Raw genomic sequence first — 20,247 nt, forward strand, 5'->3', positions numbered from 1 at the left:
ACGCGATGCAGTCTCGAGTTCTGAATTATCGGGGCACACACTGGTTGCCTGACCTTTTCTAACGTGTCTAATGTGCATGGTGTGTGTTTTTAAACTTTCTTCCCCCGGCTCAATGTTGTTTACAGTGTTCAGAGTGTAGGAAACTGCTGTGGAACTGTGTACTGAGGTCTCTCACACATATATTCTCTATTATCATCATTATTATTATAGGGTTTAGTATAGACCATTGGTTCTCAAAGTAGGGGGTACCAGGGGGGTCCCCAGCTAAATTTGTTAATATAGCGTCACAATCATTTTAACTACTTTAACCATATTTGACACTTTGGCTATTCAAAAATAGCAGATATACAAGCTCATAGCGTGGCACCGAGTGCCGCGCTATGAGCTTGTAGATCTGCTATTTTAGAAAAATCCCTGGCACAAAATATTTTTGAGATGGGGGTCCGCAGCCAAATACCAAATACATTTTGGGGGTCCTTGACATGAAAAAGTTTGAGAACCACTGGTTTACACTACAGTGTTCAGCACTGTACTGTAGGCTGCTGTGAAACTGTACTGAGGTCTCTCACACATATTCCGCAAACCCCTATCTCTATTATTATCATTATAGGGGTTTAGTATAGACACCCCCACTGTCACTGATTCATGACGAGTCGTATACTCACAGCTGGTGCTGCATCTCCCGTCCCTGGTGCTCCAGGCTCTCCCTTAGGTCCAGGTTTGCCCTGAAGAGCCACTGTGTTGTCCAGATCTTCAGGCAGCACGGGGCACACCTCACACGCGTCTCCCTGGAGCACAGACACAATTGCCAAAGCAAGGGTCAAAATATAATAAAAACAGTTGAAAATGGGGAAATTATATACAGTTGGAGGGGGTACAGCATTGTGTGTTATACACATGTTATACGTACAGGGTATAAAGCTTTTTGAGACAAATAGCAGCAATCTTTGGCAGTCACTTTGGGACAAATAACAGCGTTTTTTTCTCAAAACTACACCCGACAGAGACAATATATATTCAGTTACTGTAAGTATAAACAACACACCATGTCCTTTACAACTAAACATTGCTCTCAAGAATGTTTTTGAAAACATTTGAAGTGAGAAATAGACAATGCAGTAACCAAAAATGTATTCTATTTGATCAACACTTCCTTGTTTTCCAAAATAAATCCCTTCAGGGTGATTAGGCACCTCCGCTACGCGTCGGTGCCTAATCACCCTGTCGGGATTTATTTATCAATAATGACCGGCTACCCGTCAATTATCCCATGCATATCAACTGGTATCGTTGTACTCTTCTTGTCAGTTTGAACTACAACTGCCTCATGTGAACACACATGGTCGTCTCGCTGAGAACCTAATCTACCTAAACCAACCAACCATGGCATGATAATCAAACACTATGGCTGTGTGTGTGTGTGTGTGTGTGTGTGTGTGTGTGTGTGTGTGTGTGTGTGTGTGTGTGTGTGTGTGTGTGTGTGTGTGTGTGTGTGTGTGGACGCGTGCGCGTGTGTTCTCTAATTACTGTAGGAAGACTGTCACATTGTGTCACAACATGAGCACACTGGTAGATACACAAGAACACAGGCAAATACAAATAGAATACTATGGGTAGACACTCACAGGACAGACTTACACTGTATTATGCATTGGGACAAAAAAGGTCTACTGTTGTCAGCATTAACACTACAGGTACAAAGAAGTTAACGTTACCTTCTCTCCTTTATGTCCTCCTGGTCCCCTGGGTCCCTGGAAATACAGCAGCAGAATCCCATTCAAACCAGTGATGCATCAAAGTAACAGTCTGGTACTCAGGCTATCTCTGTGTTTTTGTATTTGTGCCTGAAATAAAGTTTATCTATCTATCTATAATGTATGGTTTTCATGAATTAGTTCTCTCTTAGCCAGGAAGCTGCTATACTAAATGCAAAGCCCCCAGGAAGGCGGTATAGCAGTGAAGCTGCCGTCGCCTGGTGGTCAAATCTGGGATTGCAAGACTTCCGCATTTAAAACACTTTACTGCGCGTGCGTCTACGGTTTGAAACCCATAGTGCGCCTGCGGTGCGCAAGCTAAGTCTTCCGCATTTGAACACCAAAATGTGGTGATCAAATCAAGGAAAATGTGGAACTAGAGCGTTCTTCCGGATGCTTGAAGCGCTGGTGCAACTTTCATAGAAATTAATAGGAAGGGGGCGGGGCCATCCGCTCTCTAGATATATTATTAACTCTATGGCTAAATGTCAACCATTGTTTACTCACCGGATCTCCTGATGTTCCATCATTCCCTGGGATTCCCGAGTCCCCCTATGGACAAAGACCATGGCGAGGAACAGCAGAGACTCAGGTATGTGTATTATGTTCTATATTAACCACTTAAACCCTACAATTAAATGACCAGGGTACCCCAGGGATCTATACTTGGTCCACTGCTTTTTTTCCCCCTTTACACACCGAATCTCTTCGACAAAAAGAGCCGATCTACAAGCTCAGGACACATTGTGTGCTTGTAGATCAACTATTTTGACCGAATGTTTGCCCCAGAATAGAGATGTTAGGGTTCATATGGTTACCCACTGAAAGCAGTAACGTATACATCATCCTGCGACGAATAGAAGAAAAAAAAGAGCCCATCTACAAGCTCACAAGCAAGCTTGTAGATGTTTTTTGTTTAGTTTTTGGGGAAACTTCTTACGAATATTTTCACCCACTGTATATCACTAGGCTGAACAGGGGTAGACCTGTCCAAAACAGGTACACTATATTTAAAGTGTCTAAATATACAGTAGATTCATCAACTGGGCATTCAGCGTTGCTGCAGGAAAAGGCTTCTATACTGTGCCTGAGATCGGATAACAAATGGGTGATCATTCGTGCATCACTTATCCATAGCCTTAAAAGTCAAAAAGACAACGAGAAGATATTTTATCAACACTTACAGTAACACATTGAGTGCCAAAAACGGCCCTGGCTGTTTGTTTTTGTTTTGTTTTTTCAACAAAAAAAAATTGTTTCCTTCACAGCACCAGGAGATATCATTTTTCGAAGATATAGACTCCTATCCACTTCCTGGTTAACTTATTACTTTAAAAGCCTGTATCTCGGCTCCTGTGTACTTTTTTTGGGCGGTGAAACCGCCCCTATATGTGAGGTTTGGAAATTGCACCCCCCCAACCCTGCGCTGTGATTGGCCACCAGTGTACCCCCCTAACCCTGCACCGTGATTGGCCAATCACAGTCTATTCAGGACTGTGATTGGCTAGTGAAACATGACACATGTGCATAGCCCTATAAATAGGACTATGCACTTAAAAAAAACACATTTATGGGTTTTTTTAAGTTAGGGGTGTACAATGGTTGGTCCACAATATTACTTTTCTTTAAGTGAACTTCCATCACTGTGATGACCACTGTGACCAGTTTTTTTTTACTATGTATTTTTGATTATTTTCAACTGGCTGCAACTAGGCCTGTCCCCGACTAAGGATTTGTTTAGTCGACTCTAATTGGCGACTAATTGCCAATAGTCGACTGGCAGTCGACTAATAAAAAATATATTTATTTTTTTTGGGCCAAAATACATTTTATTTCAAAGGGCCAAGTCTACACAGTTTGTTTTGTCTCCAGCAGAGTTTCTAGTGTCTCTATCTCTCTCTGGAAGAGGTTGCACATGAACTCTGCAGCCGCACTGAGGCGCTCCAACACAAACAATACCAATACAAAGACGAGGAATAAGAAGAATAAAGTGGAAGTTACGTGTGGTTGCAGGTGTAGACTTGGCCAAAAAACAATTTAAAACATTTTTGGGCCTTCAAAAAAAAAAAAAAAAAAACCTTTTTTTTCTTTCTTTTTTTTTTTTCGACTAGAGTCGACTAAGAGACACTTAGTCGACTCGGACCCCCCGCGACTAACCAGTCGACTAGTCGACTTAGTCGAGGTCAGGCCTAGCTGCAACTATGATTACCGAATGTTTATTTTTCTTCTTTTTTTCCGATTATACGAGACCCCTGTGTGTGTAATGAGGGGATCACCGTGAGGACGGTGATCATGGAAAATATTTTGTGACTACTTGAAAAAGGTAGAAAAATTGTTAAAAACGCAAGGGCACGTACAGTACTTGGTCCCCTCCTTTTTCCTGTTCGCCAATTATGACATACCCAAAATAGGGGTGCTAGGGTTCATATGGTTAACAATAAAATAACAAGATTAACATTAAGTTCAACCAAGAACTGTCCCGATGAGGGAATGTTATAGCCTCACTGTCTTATATCGGCGTAGATATAATGATTAAAACATCAACCCAATACAACATAATCCTACCTTTGTTCCATCTGTGCCAGGATTACCATCAAGGCCCTGTGTTGAAAAAAAGTACACGAATCCTTTACTAGACACATTGAGGGATTGCAATTGGCAGCTACCTGCCAGCTACGTCAAAGTCTACTCTTAATCCACCGTTCGCACGTAAAGCAGACATTAAACATTAAAAAGCTTGTTGGGTTCAGCGTAGGGTAACGACAGCCGAATCAAAATTTTTAAACAAGCAGTCTGCGCTTGTCAGATACAGCTCCATCCTCCTGGAATGCAAAAATCAGCTCGGAGAACTTTTTTGGACGAACCGAGACAGTCTCTGAGAACATTTCTCGATAAGACGAAGTTGAGGAGGTCGATAAAAATTACAATAAAACATCAGTGCATTCAATTCACACACTGTATAGCGCATGCTTTTCAACCCATGCTTTTGCATAAAACATGTATACTCACTGGTGGGCCTGGTTTTCCAACTCCGGGCAGCCCTGGGAGTCCTGGCTTCCCTGGCTCTCCTGCCAGTCCTTCTGGGCCCACACTACCAGAGGTACCCTGGCAAAAGGCGAGTTCAGAGAAAGGTCACATTTAACCCATTAAGACCGGGAACACATCTGGGTCATTTCTAGATTTCTTTGGCTATTCAAAAATAGCAGATATACAAGCTCATAGCGCGGTACTGAGTGCCGCGTTATGAGCTTGTAGATCCGCAAAAAAAATGTTTTATCGTGAACATTTTGGCAAATCTTAAAATACATATATATTTTTTGAAACATTTGTAACTCAAATCCTTGCTTCTGGGGCGTCCCTGGAACTAAATATTTTGAGATGGGGGTCCGCGGCCAAGTACAAACTTTTTCATGTCAAGGACCCCCAAATGATATGTATTTGGCCACGGATCCCCATCTCAAAATATTTTGTTCCAGGGACCCCCAGAAGCAAAGATTTGAGTCAAAAATGTACCCTTTAAAAAATACTATTTTTATTGCACAAATTTTCACGATTTTTCCAAAAATAGCAGATCTACAAGCTCATAGCGCGGCACTCGGTGCCGCGCTATGAGCTTGTAGATCTGCTATTTTTTTATCGCCAAAGTATAAAATAATGGCATAGCTAAAATGTAAAATGACACAGATGCGTTCCCGGTCTTAACGGGTTAAAAGCAAAGTGAATTGAATGTTTAATTGGCAGACAAGTTGTTACTAGGGGTTTCCCAGACTCGGTGCGCTCCGCTCACACACCTTCTGTCCCTTGGGGCCGACGACACAGATGGACCCCGCTCGACCCTGCGGAACGGAGACAAGACAGATGGGGAAGTGACAACGTAAGGGCGGGCCGTTGACATCATCATTGTAATTACGTTTTTCGGCAGAAACCCATTTCAGAAATGGCAGCTGTTCAGGCATTGAGAAAGAATTCTTTGCCTAGGGGTTACGTTAATCGAATATAAAAATATTGATTAAAATAAAATAATCAAATTTGACAAACTTATGGAGCGGGATAGTGTGAGGCAGTGCAGTACAAACAGGCCAAAATCCAGGGTGAAAACGAAATGAGGTTTATCAAATAAGTAGGCCAACATGAGGTAATTTGCAAAATAACATAAAACATCCCAAAGGGAGAATAAGCATCTTTAAGTCCAAAACTATGCCCACACTACTACAACATAAATACACTCTTGTCCATTTTGAGTCCAGCAGTTTGTTTGCTTTCTCAGCTCTGCCTCAATTAGGTGCCTCAAACACCTGCACCTGTCTGTGTGCTGAGGCATCCTGGGAGTTGTAGTGGTTGCTACAGCGGCCATTTTGGGTGTAGGAACGTAGCACCCATTTACCACCTGTCCTCTCGTGATGCAGCACAATACATAAAAAAATTATATTTGATTAAACCAAAAAAATATCGATAGAATAATCTTAAAGAAAATAATCGATGGCTCCAGCCCTGTCTTATCATTAAACCCAGAGGGATTGTACAGTCTTCCAACAAGTATTATCATAAATGATGCAATATTTTAAAACTGCCCGAGTTGAGTCACGTCCTCGAATACTTATTCACGACGTCAAGATGGTTGGCTGGCACTCTACCAAATCCATCTGTCCCAGACGTTCTCTACAAGCACTGTCTCAGTGAATGTTTTGTGTGTGTGTGTGTGTGTGTGTGGGGGGGGGGGGGGGGGGCCTAAACCTGGGGTGAATCTCAGGAGTGTTGGCGTTATAATTTGTCCCGTAAAACTTGTCATGCGTCTACAGGATCACTAGGCTGAACAGGGGCAGATTAAAAGGTTTAAGTCATGGTGAATAGGCACCCCGCCTGTGTGAGAGACGAACGGCACAGTCAATGAGGCGGCATTGATTAGCGCAGGCTTTGTTGCTCTAGCCTAATCTAACAGGCATTAGGTCGACTTAGCGCCGAGGGAGAGAGGGGAGGGGAGACGGTGGAGAATTGATATCAATGGGAGCCCGGGCTTAAACAGTAATACTGTATAAGTCTGCGGAACACCCACTCTCTTAGCCCCGTAAAAGGAAGTATTTTACATGGCGTGTCGTGTGCGTGTGTGTGTCTGTGTGTGTGTGTGTGTGTGTCTATGTGTACATTTGAGACTGCTTTTCTCTAAGTGTGTGGACATGTTTGGATGCGCGTGTGTGTGTGTGTGTGTGTGTGTGTGTGTGTGTGTGTGTGTGTGTGTGTGTGTGTGTGTGTGTTTGTTTGCTTTTTCACCTCATCAGGATTTAATTGACGTAAAAAAACTACTCATTTCATAAATATATGGTCACACTCAAAAAGGATGATGCGTTTTATTCACACATCCCACAGAACTGTTTAAGTACCGTTTCAACAACTAATTGCCCCGAGTTTCCCTGCGAAGATCAATAAAAGGTTTGTCTTATCTAAGGTCTATCTCATCTTATCAATAGCGTCAGAAAGAAGAGGAAGAGTGAGACGAGGACGAGGTCACTCACAGACTTCCCTGGTGTTCCAGAGAGACCCTGTGGGCCGATATCTCCTTTCTGTCCTTGGTCTCCCTGGGGACAGAGAGACACACAAAAGAGAGAGAGTAAGGTCTGAGTTATACTTGCACGACAACAATAGCTGATCTACAAGCTCAAAACATTGTACAGCGGCAATGCGTTGTGTGCTTGTACATCGGATATTACCGGCGCACGACACCCGACGCACAAGTAATAAGTATTTATACTTAATTTATGCCCTTAACCACTTGAACCCTATATGATTGACTTGAGTCCCTCAGGGATCTATGCTAGTGTGTTTTCTGTTATTGTGGGGAGAGATTTCGCTGAAAATAGCCGATCGACAAGCTATTTTCTGCGAAAGATGCTGGGTTTTAAAGGTGTAGTTCACCCAAAATTATTGGCGAATTATTGGCTTAGGAATGAGACAAAAACAAAAAAAAATCTCCATGAATTCAAGGCTTCATGGGGTGTGCATTTAATAGAAAAAACAAAAAGCATTTTTTTTTGGGTGAACTACTCACCCAAAAAAAAAACTAAGATGTCACAAAGGTTGGAAAGTGATATACTGTAAGTTCATATTATTATTAGACCCTCCAGAAAAATGTGATTATGCGATCGCATAATTTATCGCATAATCAGCGAAATGGCGCAGATTATGCGGGGGGGAATTATTTTTCAAACAGAGCGCATAATCACATATTTCCGTACATTTCCGCATATTTTACAACTTCCTGCAATTTCACCGCATAAAATCACACAAAAACCCAGCATATTTCATCGCAAAATGAATGATTTTTGCCTGCAAAATCAAGGATTTTAGCCCACGTTTTTCTGGAGGGTCTATCACAGACACACATGCAAATGCAAACACACACAAAAATACAAGAGTGCACACAAACGTTTGTGCCCACTCATGCATGCAAGCGCTCGTGCCCACGCACACACACAATACGATACAAACAAACTTTCTTGGGGGGTTTCCTTCACCTTGTAGCCCGTTACCTCTCCCCAGTTAGCCGGGGTTGCCTGTGGAGAGAATGGAATGAAGACAAGGCCAGATCAATGACCTGACTCTAAAGAGACATCAACCTCCACACCACTGGAGCATACTAAGCAACACATTGACCAGCCTGCGGTCAGCCTGCACGGCCATCGGACCACCATCTGCTCTCTCATTATCTCAAAAATACGCCCACGCGCAGACACACACACACACACACACACACACAATGCACCACACACTCTCATGCCAATGCATACCTATGTATAATCATGTGCATGCAGTACACAGAAGACTATGCATGTACTCTACATAATACACACACACACACACACACACACACACACACACACACACACACACAGTATATAAAAAACTCTTTTGGGATTATACAGCATTGTCAGAGATCCCAGTAAACAGCAGGTGCAGGTTAGGAGGAGCTGCACCTGAGAAGCAGAACATTTTTTGACACTCACCGACTCGCCTTTCTCGCCCTTCAGGCCCTGGGGTCCCTGCGTGCACTAAAAGTCAGAGACACTTGGTTGGCATGTACCGAGACCAAGAACTTATTGCCAAAATAGTCTGCCTCAAATCCAGCAGCATGCCAAATGATAATGAAAAGAATATATATAAACTGTTTCTATAAAAGATGGAGACACAGTAAAGTGTTCATTAAACTCTGACCGTGTAAAAATGGACCCTGTAAGGCTCTCAGAGTTAATGCATTTAGACCGGGAAAGAATCGGTGTCATTTTTAGATTTCTTTGGGCTATTCAACAACAAAAAAAATAACAATTTTGTGCAAATCTTTTAATATATATATTATTTTTTAAGCGAACTTTTGTAAAATATGTTGTTCAAGGGACCCCCCAGAAGAAAAGATTTGAGTTACAAATGTTCCCTTTAAAAATATATATATATATTTAAAGATTTGCACACATTTTCACGATTTTTCAAAAATAGCAGATCTACAAGCTCATAGCGCGGCACTCGGTGCCGCGCTATGAGCTTGTATATCTGCTATTTTTGAATAGCCAAAGATATCTAAAATGACATGAGATGTGTTCCCGGATTGAATGGGTTAGCTGAACACTGTTCAGCATTACTGTGCGTGTTTGTGTGAGCGAGGCGTGATGGAGAATCTACTTACTGAACCTGAATGAGAGCCAGCACAGTCAGCGCCCTGAGATGGATAGAGACAAGAGAAAAAGAATAATCGCTTATTTAGGGAAGTATAATCAATGAGCCGCAAAAGACTTCACATTTGTTAGCTCTGGGATTGGTCCAAAGCCAGCGTTGTATTACACTGGGGATAAAGTTTTTTAAAGTGGGGGCCGCGGTCCCCAGGGCGGCCACCAGGGGGGTTGTGCCACGGGGCCAATTGGAAAGGAGAGGATGTTTTTGGAAGAAGAAGGCCGATGCGCACCTCAAAAGGTTGGTGACAGGTGCGTAGGACAAACAGTGCATAATATGTTCAGAAGGGGATCCTCTGATAAATAGGAAAGAAGAGGACCCGCAAACTATCTGGAACTTTATTCAACGTTTCCGTCGTTAGACCTTCAGGCTCTGTGCACAGCAGCCATTTTGGAGAGAAATTGGGCCTCTTCTTACTTCCTTCACAGGTGTTACCAATGATACTAATGAAGGCTCTGTTCCATTCTGGTCAAACAGAGTCAGGGTGCTGATATTGTGCATGTTGGCTCACTGGAAACACTCTGCTACACCAGTGGGTCTCAAAGTGTGGTCCAGGGACCCTCGTGGTTCCTTGAGGGGGTTACAAATGGCCCCTTAAAAAGGTGCACAACTCTCAGAGTTATGGGGGTCCTTGAAATTAAAAGGTTTGAGAACCACTGTGCTACATGAAATGGAACAGAGCCTTCATTAGTATCATTGGTAAAACCTGTGAAGGAAGTGGCCCAATTTCTTTCCAATATGTCTAATGACCGAAACGTTTAATAAAGAGTAAAAAAAAAATTCCAGACAGGTGTGTGGGTCCTTTTCTTTGATGTCATTATCAGAGATCCCCTTCTAAAAGGAGAGGAAATTAAATAAATTAATACAAAATCATTAAAAAAGAACATAATACAGAATATTAAAGTTTATTTTTTTCAAGCATATGGCTGCAAAGGCATAGCTAGAGGCATTTTTTTTTGTGGCATTTATTTGGCATGGAAAAGTGTGGGAATACCCGCACTAGAGTGATTTCATCGGCATGTGGTTATGGTTGTGTGTTTCTTTGCAACTAAATCTTTGTTTTACTGTGGACTGAAGCCCTAAGCATGTCTGGACTCACATGGTGAGGTTGTGCATTCCACCAGTCTGAGAGCACGCACACGCGCGCACACGCACGCACACACAACACGCGTACGCGTGCGCACGCACACACACACACACCTTTCTGCTTACCCACATGTTTGTCCATGCATGTGTGTGTGTCCATGTACACTGTCTATGGCTATGTTCAGACTGGTAACCCAAATTATTTTTGGCCTACCCGTTAGAAGTACTGTTACAAGTAAAAGTCCAGAATTCAAAATGTGCTTGAGTAAAAGAACAAAAGTATTGGTATCAAAATGTACTTAAAGTACCAAAAGTAAAAGTACTAAAATGTTTGAAAATAGCAGATCTACAAGCTCACAACGCGTCGCGATGCGACGAGTTGTGAGCTTGTAGATCGGCTATTTTCAAATAGCCTAGGTATAAAATAGGGCTAAAGTGGTTATTGTATGTTTTATAATGTAATAAATTATATCTGCAAAGTAACTAGTAATTAAAGTTTTGGAATCAGAGGTTTTATCAAATCTGAAAAAAAAAAAAAAAAAGGCAAATTATTACAGCGAATCAGATTTGAACCACATTCCTTGGTGGATCCAATGTGGATCCAAACTGAATTCTAAATGTGCGTCTCAGTCTGAACAAGCCTGATTTATGCTTTGTCGTATGACAGTGTTGCTCGCCGCCAAAAAAAAGCAGATCTACACGCTTGCGATGCCTATGTCTTTATGGCGTTGCCACGGGGACCAACGCAGAATAGGTCAACGATGTCCGAATACAGAAACCTGATCACTTGCAAATAACAGATCCAAATATCACATATGAAAAAACTAATCGGATTTGCCTGCAGCAGTGTTGATTTTGACAGTAAATCTTTATTTAGTTTTAGTCATAGTCTTTTGAATAAAATTCCATTTAGTTTTAGTCATATTTTAGTCATCTGAAATGTTTTACTGTTAGTCTAGTTTTAGTCGACTAAATATCATAAGATTATAGTCGACTAAATCTACAGTTCATTTAGTCGACTAAAATGTATTTTGGCGGTGCCTTGATGGCGTCGTAATGGCTGATTTTACACTTGGTTACTTGCTGAAAATAGCCGATCTACAAGCTCACAACGCGTCGCGCTTGTAGATCTGCTATTTTCACCTGAGCGCAACCAAGCATAAAATGTCTTTTAGTTCTACTGGATCTCTTCTCCACTAGTCCCTCATTTTAGTCTCGTTTTTATTTGTTGACGAAATTGTCAATATATTTAGTCATAGTCTTAGTCATCATAGGTTAGTTTATTTAGTTTTTATTTAGTTTTCGTCAGAGAAAAAAGGTAGTCGACGAACATTTTTCGTCATAGTTTTAGTCGACGAAATCAACACTGGCCTGCAGGCTGATTGAAGCTTTAAGTATCTTGTGTTCTTTGGGCTCACCTGCTCGCCTTTCTCCCCTTTCGGTCCATGATGTCCGCCGTAGCCGCCCAGATCCAGGTTCACCTGCTGCAAACGGAAACACAAACGTTCAGCGACGCTCTGCTTTCGAGCGCAAACTGCAAGACAGAAAGCGGTGGGAGTGAACCATGCTTACTGCTTACTGCTCACGTGCTTACGTTTTGTTCCCCACTGAGAAGAACACAACCAGCACACTACAGAAAGAGAAAGAGGGAGAAAGAGAGAACAGGAGGGAGAGAGAGGGACATTATTGACGGTCAATTCAATAAGTGTACCTGTGACGTAGCCCAGCGGTTCTCAAACTTTTTCATGTCAAGGACCCCCAAATTGACCCAAATATTAGCGATGCACCCCCCCCCCCCCCCATTTGAAAAGATATGCCAGGGACCCCCCATAAGAGAAGATTTTTACGGCTCTAGCAGTGATTCTCAACCATTTTTATTTCAAGGACCCTCAGTTTGACATGCATTAGGCTATGGAGACGCATTTAATGGCATTTCTATCTCTGGGACCCCAGTTTCTATTGTAAAATTGTTAATTTTGAGAGTTAGGGTCCATTTGGTTCCATTTGTACACTCTCAGAGTTACAGACCCATAAGGGTCCATTTGGTTCCTAACTATCCATCATTTAGCTCGGGTCCCCTTCGAACTCCCTCAAGGACCCCTGGGGGTCCACGGACTCCACTTTGAGAACCAAAGATCTAGGTAATAGCCAGTTCATGATGGAACTGAATGACACAACGACCGTTGTAGTTCCTCTGCCTGCCATAGAGTGGCACTGTAATACCAACTGAACCTTGATCTCTACGTGCAGTTTGTGAATGAGGGGAGGTTGGGGGAAAAGGTGTCTCAGATTCACCTGCGGTCACACATACTATCACACACATAATGTACAAGCGAACACATGTACACACACACACACACACACCTCCCGTCGGAGAGAGAAATCAATAGCAATGTCCGACTCCCCGCTGCACTGTAGTGTGCGGACCAGCTGCCATTCTCTGCAGGAGGGTAGACATACATGAACACATACACACGCACACACACACAAAAGAATAACCCCTGATAGGTAGCATTTATTGGAAGCCAGCAATTAACGCTGAATCAACCACCCACTATTCCTGCTAGTTTCGCTTTTCACACGCCAGGAAGTTAGCACATTATCGATGTGCTAACAGAGTGGGGAAGAAACTGTGACAAAGGGGACCCCCGCACCCCGCACCCAACCCCCTCTGTTTCTGTCCACACCTCTGTTTTTCCTCTAGTAAAGTGCCAGTCTATCGATGGCTGGCTCACAGAGCCACAATGTCAAGTCAGTCTTTCCGAACTGGTGCTTGTGGCCCACAAGCACACCATGCATTTGTGTGTCCATGTATCTATGTGCCTACAGCGAGCTATGTGAATGCACTAGAGTTGGCCTCGCCCCTACAGGGCGAGGCTTCCCCCTGCTGGGCGGGGCTTCTTTCGCTCTATATTAGAAGAGTTGGGAACGGTGGGCGTAGTCACATTCTAATACAGCCCGAATACCCAATCTCAGCACCAGCCTCAGTGGCTTGCCTCGTTAATCACTAGACTCCCAACACACACCTCCTGGGATTCTGGGATCGATTCCCGCTTGAGACATTACTTACTACTTTTTTTCGCCGATAAAGTAGAGTTTTGGACCGCGACGGAGGGGCGCAGTCTCAAGCGAACTTGAGCCACCACCGAGCGCGCGAGTTGCCGTGCCGAACGTTGCGAAGTCCGCTTGTGCCTACTCGGCCCCGTTCGAGTTATGTTGGATCATGACAACCTATAAGGCCCCGGTTTGTGCCAGATTACATATTCTGCCATAGTGTGTTTTCTTCAAAACACACTTTTTGCTACTGCTCCTACAGATTTTGTCCAAAACTCACACAAATCGGCACACATCATCTCTGGGGGTCATGTGATCAAGATCCCATTCCAAGTGGCTATGACCAAAGTTTTTCTAGTTTTAACTCTGAACCAAATGGGACCGTTACGGGTCCCATTTGGTTCCATTTGTACAGTCTCGGCGTTACAGACCTGTGACTCATCAAGGACCCCTGTGGGTCCCCGGACCCCGTGTTGAGAGGTCCGATAGACGCGTTTCTCTCCAACGCCTACAGTATGACACCGTCTGTTTGGATTGACTATGACAGATTGCTGCCTGGGAACAGTGCCCTCGCTGTATGTGTTGTGACAGGTTGGCTTGCCTTTCTGGCATGAGAATTCCAAATAGGCTCACTTGTCTGGCATAAAAATTCCAAAGCATAGCCTCCTTTTTGGGACAGCTATTGATGTCGCTTTGCGTAACATCAAGTTGTCGTTTCTGCCGCGAGTGAAATTCTATTGCTGCACCGGGCCATTTTTTATTTACGTTTTTTATCCTCTGGAAAATTGTGCCATGTTTTGTTTGACAATTAAAGTCCCACCACGGAGGAAAAGTCCATTTAGTTCTTGAAAAATGTAAATTGAAACTCGCACAAATCTACAGAGGCATGTCATTCACACATCTGCCAACACACACATACACACACACACACACACACACACATCTGTGCATATATGCCGCTTCCGTCACCCTTCCTCACACACACATGGATGCATGTCATGCTCACACCATGCACAGGCATGCGTTTGCCAGGGTTATGATTATATTAGTTATGGTAAGGACTCAGAGATATGGAATTAATGTACATTAAGCGAATGCAATGTCTCCAACCAAAATGTACACTGTGTGTGTGTGTGTGTGTGTGTGTGTGTGTGTGTGTGTGTGTGTGTGTGTGTGTGTGTGTGTGTGTGTGTGTGTGTGTGTGTCTGACATTGGCCACATTAGGGGACATGTTTGACATTAAGTCAATGCATTGTCCCTAAAAGTGAGTAAATCTATGTCTGTAGGAGAGAGATATACAAACATAAAAAAGAGATAGATAGGCAGAGGGAGGGGGAGAGAGAGAGAGAGAGAGAGAGAGAGAACGAAAGAGAAAGTGTGTGTGTGCGTGTGCGTGTGTGTGCGTGCGTGCGTGCTCCAGTGGCAGGGCAGTGTCTTGCGTTTCCACCCAGGTAATAACCTACATTGAGAGTGAGTCAGGGGAGGCAGCAGGCTGCATTAGTAAGCACACACAGGAGCACCATAATGAAGCACCTGGAGTTTTGTATGCTATTTGTGAACAGAATACCCCTATTGTAGGTGAATGACTAAATTAATAGGCAGCAGGAACTCCCAACTGACACTCAGCGCATAATGAGGTGTAAATCAGCCTGCAGCCAGTCAGCAAAGTCTGTGCGTGTGCGCGCGCGCACGCATGCATGTATGTGTATGTGTGTGTTATGCGAGTGAGTTTCACTTAACCACATGCATTGTTTTAACCTCTCTCTACACTGAAGCCACCAATCACCTGTAATAGAGTTAAAGGGACACCATCACGCCTATGGTATGAGTCTCAGTTAATTGTTGATAATTATTGTATGGCGGCGGAAGCCGAATGGGTAAAGAGGCCGTCTGGGAATCGGAAGGCTGCTGGTTCACCCCCCCCAGGCCACCCAGTCTATGTGTCAAAGTGCCTGAGCAACACACTTAACCCCTAACTGCTCCCTGGGTAAGTGTATTAATAGCAGCTCCTGCTCCTAATAGTTAAATGGGATGAATTCCACGTATGTCTGGTGCATATAATATGGCCACCATTAGATCAACCTGATTCATATTTTCTGATGTCAATGAACAAAGGACAATGTCACAGCCACTGAGAGTAGCAGCTAAAAGCCAGGAAGCAAGTGTTAGTAGTAGTTTTCTCATTCACACATCTTTATTCCAGTGACACCAGTAGGCCGGTCTCAAGTATTATTACATAATCACCTGATTGCAATTAGAGCTAATCACAATTAATCTGCATAATTGTTTCCACTCATCTACTTAAAAACAGCTGGATGAACTAAATAGAAACACATTCAAACTGGCATCCCTATTTTGGGCAGTTAGGGAAAATAAATTTAAAAAAAAAAATGTGTAGATCTACAAGCTCACAACATGTCGCATTACACCACTCGTGGTGCATAAAATATTAAGTATAAGGCCTGTTTTGGCCACATTGTTTATTTTCATTATTGGTAGCCGTCATTGCAGTCAGTTCTTTGTATAATTCAGCTTTGTACATGTTATTTATCGTATCTGCCCCGTGCAATTGTTGTTTACAAAGCCTAAAAAGGCACACAAAATGTTTATTTATGTTCAATGCCAAAAACACGATTAAATCATTAATTGCAATTTATTTGTATGACAGTCAACTAAAATGTCATGATCGTGACCGCCCTAGATATTAGCTTGGTAACATTTTCAGCACAACTTTGGCGGCGTTTCAAAAACACACAGAAGACTGCCCAGTTTTCTGGCTGCTAAATGGAACATTAAGCCCCATGTATACTTCCATGGTCAACCCACAAGCTCACAACGTGTCGTAAGCTTGTAGATCGGATATTTTGAGCATAAATTTGGCTTTAGTCCTATCCAAATATAAAGAGATAATGTCTTTTTAACTGGATATGATGGCTGGACATCCCATCAATCTGTGAAGTGCACAAACAAATGAAGCTCTTTGTTTTGGTTCCATTTGCCCACATTTAGCCTTTTTAATCGGATTCCATCTGGGAGACACGTGGTGAATGTCTCCATATCTTTTTAATAATGCAGGTTGTGTAGAGAATTGTGTGTGTGTGTGTGTGGGGGTGTGTGTGTGTGTGTGTGTGTGTGTGTGTGTGTGTGTGTGTGTGTGTGTGTGTGTGTGTGTGTGTGGTGACTTGTGAGACTTACTTTCTCTGCCAGAGCCTTTGATGCAAAAATCTCCTGTTGGCAGAAGAGACCAAAATAAAAAGAAAGGGAAAGAGGGTTAGTGAAAAAACAAAATGGCTGCAGCAGTCTGCAGACACATTTTCCTCTATCAGTGTGTTAACAAGCTGTTAACATGACCTCCGGGGTTAACAGGACCCATGACCCTGATCCTACTTGGGTTTTCAAATTGACAACTTGGACAGCCCAGGGTAGACAGCATGCTAACGAACACATGATGCAACCATGTCTTAAGACTACGCTGTGGTCCAAAAATGAACAACTCCAAATTAAGTGGCACCCCTAAATCCCCAAACCTTCCCTTCAATAAAGCTCTCCCCACCACTAGGATGTATTTCACAATTCTTGTTTCAGAGGATGAGTAAGAGCAGGAGAGAAAAAAAAACAAGATAGTAGGCCTGTCCCCGACTAAGGATTTGTTTAGTCGAATCTAATTGGCGACTAATTGCCAATAGTCGACTGGCAGTCAACTAATATAATTATAATTTTTTCTTTTTTTTTTTAGGGCCAAAATACATTTTATTTCAAAGGGCCAAGTCTACACAGTTTGTTTTGTGTCTCCAGCAGAGTTTCTAGTGTCTCTATCTCTCTCTGGAAGAGGTTGCACATGAACTCTGCAGCCGCACTGAGGCGCTCCAACACAAACAATACCAATACAAAGACGAGGAATAAGAAGAATAAAGTGGAAGTTACGTGTGGTTTAAGGTGTAGACTTGGCCAAAAAACAATTAAAAACATTTTTGGCCCTTTAAAAAAAAAAAGAAAAAAATATTTATTTATTTTTCCCTCGACTAGATTCGACTAAGAGACACTCAGTCGACTCGGACCCCCCGCGACTAACCAGTCGACTATTCGACTTAGTCGAGGTCAGGCCTACAAGATGGACAAAATGACAGATAGACACAAATGGAAGGATATGTACCAAAAAAATTTGTAGTAGAAGGTATATATACATGATGTTTAGAACAGTATATATTAGCATCATGTGCAGGACAGGTGTGTACATAAACATGCCACCAGGATGCTTTTCACAGTTGTAAACCATGTGATGTGACAATAAAGTTGATTTGTGATATCAATAATGTACATTTGATGTCACAGTTAACTCTCTCAGTGCCAAGCCCCGAGTTATCCCGAGTTTTATGGTTATACCCTCAGTGCCAGAACGAGTTTAAAACATTTTTTTTTTTTTTTAAGTGTTCAGAACCCAATATATCATTATCTGAAGATTTGCAGCTCCATTCACTCTTTGTTTAACCTATAACTGAAAAAGGCTGTATCTCGCTTCCTAAGCACTTTTTTTTTTCTTTGAAAAAACAAACAAAAAAATCTGGCAAAGTTCGCAATAATTTTTTTATTTTATTGGCAGTGAAAGAGTTAACAGCAGAGAGGCTTCCAGAGCATTGCAAATATACTGCAGCTGGTTTTGAATACTAGAAATGTACAATGTACATTTATAGGCCGATATTATACCAAGTACTAGTCAATACAGCATATGTAAAACCAGCAGCTTCCTCCACTCGTGACTTTTCATACCTGGACAGCTGGGTTTTCAACAGTTATGGAGAACCTAGCCACATGAACTAACCACATGAACCCTAGCATCCCTATTCTGGGGACCACATTTGGAAAAAATAGCCAATCTACACGCTCACAATGCTTAGAGATTAGCTATTTTCGGCAAGAGATTTGGTGTGTAGAGGCTGGTCAACTAAGTGGTTAAGTCATTTCCAGTGAAAAAAATTACGTAAGAAAATGTTTATTTTGATATAATAGTTAAACAATTGTTTTAGTTTATATTTACTCACGACCCAAAACAAATTGGTCCGTGACCCAAAAATGGATCCCGACCCATTGTTTGATATCCACTGGACTAGCATGTAACTATCTGAAGTTGCCCCCCCACCTTTAAGCATTCAGCACACAGTGACATGCACTAATAGGCTCACAGCAAATATAGTTCCAAGTCGTATTCAAATATGGTGAATTCAACTCTCTCTAAAGTCCTCCCTGGGGGACAAACCTCTTTAGTTTCACGTGTGTTAAGTCTCTGCAGCATTAACGTCACGTAACATCTTTATCAAAGTGAAGCCCATTGAAGCGCTTTGCTGCACCATCTCACGGCATCAGCATGAAAACAAAGAGGAGAAATAAAGGGCCATGTTGATTTCACATGCAGGTCATTAACAGATGTTATCCTCTGTCAAAAGAAGAAATGGGAAGAAAACAGAGAGAAGGAGATGAAAGTGAAGTTTTGGAGAATAAGGGCTGTTCCTCATACAGAAGCAAGCCCTTGGGCCAATGGAGGGATGGAAAAAGAGAGAGAAATAAATAAAAGAGAACAACCCAATGAGTGTTCCCTGCCGAGTGCCAACAACAAAGAAAGGTCACCAGAAAGAGATGGGTAGAAGAAGGAGGGAGGACTGTGGAGAGCAGAGTGGAAAATAGTTGTACAGGAGAGTGTGAATGTCCAATAAAAAGACAGAGAGAGAGTTAAGGATGGAGTGGAGAGAATAAATCCTGAAGTGTGCTAAAGAGCACCGACCACTGTCAGATGTTTGGATCCCATGCTGATCCCCATTTTGGAGAGACCCAGCCCACCGATTACAGATGTTCTGACCGTTATTTTTTTCAAAAACAAGTGTGAAATCGTGTCTAATCAATTTGAAAGACTTAGATTGAATTAAAGTTTTTCAGAAATGGAAAATTATAAAATAGCCGATCTACACAACTTAGTGCAGCACCCATTATCATAGTAAGATGAAGAGGGGTCCCATCAAAGGGCAAACTTCAAGCACACTCGAGCAAGGACTCACTTTAAAAAGCCTTCAATTATACGACAGGGCTACACATATTTAGAAACAAAAAAACGCTAAAGACGCCGACCGGTTTCGACAACACTGTCTCTTCCTCAGGCGTCAAGCAGGCTTTTTTAAGTGAGTCCTTGCTGGAGTGTGCTTGACGTTTGCCCTTTGATGGGACCCCTCTTCATCTTACCATGATAATGGGTACTGCACTAAGTTGTGAGCTTGTAGATCGGCTATTTTTTAATTTTCCATTTCGGACCCCAATCGTCACAAAAAACACCCTCAGGTCCTCTGCGATACACGCGGCAAGTTTGAAGTCAAACGGTCAGATGGTCCTCGAGATATATAGACACACAGACAGACACACAGACAGACACACAGAGAGATTCAGTGCTGTTATAGAAGGATAACAGCATCGCATAACCAGTGCAAAGACTTTAGGGCGGTCCATCATACTGGGACAGTGGGACAGTATCAGGATTGGTTTTCAAAGCAGTGGGCTTAGGTTTGTTAGCAGCCATTCTTGCCACTGTTCTAGACCCTACATTGAGTTTAGATTCCCCAGACAAAGGGGTCTTCAACATTTTCAGGCCAAGGAC

At 42.6% G+C, this 20,247-nt stretch overlaps 1 protein-coding gene across 1 annotated transcript in view; it reads right to left on the reverse strand.

Annotated features, from left to right (window-relative positions):
• The window catches only part of col16a1 (collagen, type XVI, alpha 1), a 141,399-nt gene that overhangs the window by 70,038 nt on the left and 51,114 nt on the right, over positions 1–20,247 (reverse strand). Inside the window, exons 9-21 of the mRNA XM_080441983.1 lie at positions 16,806–16,838; positions 12,151–12,186; positions 11,975–12,040; positions 9,427–9,459; positions 8,753–8,797; positions 8,264–8,302; positions 7,265–7,327; positions 5,546–5,590; positions 4,764–4,859; positions 4,320–4,355; positions 2,262–2,306; positions 1,716–1,751; positions 666–788 (exon numbers count right to left, since the gene is read on the reverse strand). Coding sequence (XP_080298109.1) covers positions 666–788; positions 1,716–1,751; positions 2,262–2,306; positions 4,320–4,355; positions 4,764–4,859; positions 5,546–5,590; positions 7,265–7,327; positions 8,264–8,302; positions 8,753–8,797; positions 9,427–9,459; positions 11,975–12,040; positions 12,151–12,186; positions 16,806–16,838 — 696 coding nt within the window. The remainder of the gene's footprint in view (positions 1–665; positions 789–1,715; positions 1,752–2,261; positions 2,307–4,319; positions 4,356–4,763; positions 4,860–5,545; positions 5,591–7,264; positions 7,328–8,263; positions 8,303–8,752; positions 8,798–9,426; positions 9,460–11,974; positions 12,041–12,150; positions 12,187–16,805; positions 16,839–20,247) is intronic.

The sequence above is a fragment of the Gymnoscopelus braueri genome, assembly GCF_963280865.1.
Source record: "Gymnoscopelus braueri genome assembly, chromosome: 11".
In the NCBI taxonomy this organism is placed as follows: Eukaryota; Metazoa; Chordata; class Actinopteri; order Myctophiformes; family Myctophidae; genus Gymnoscopelus; species Gymnoscopelus braueri.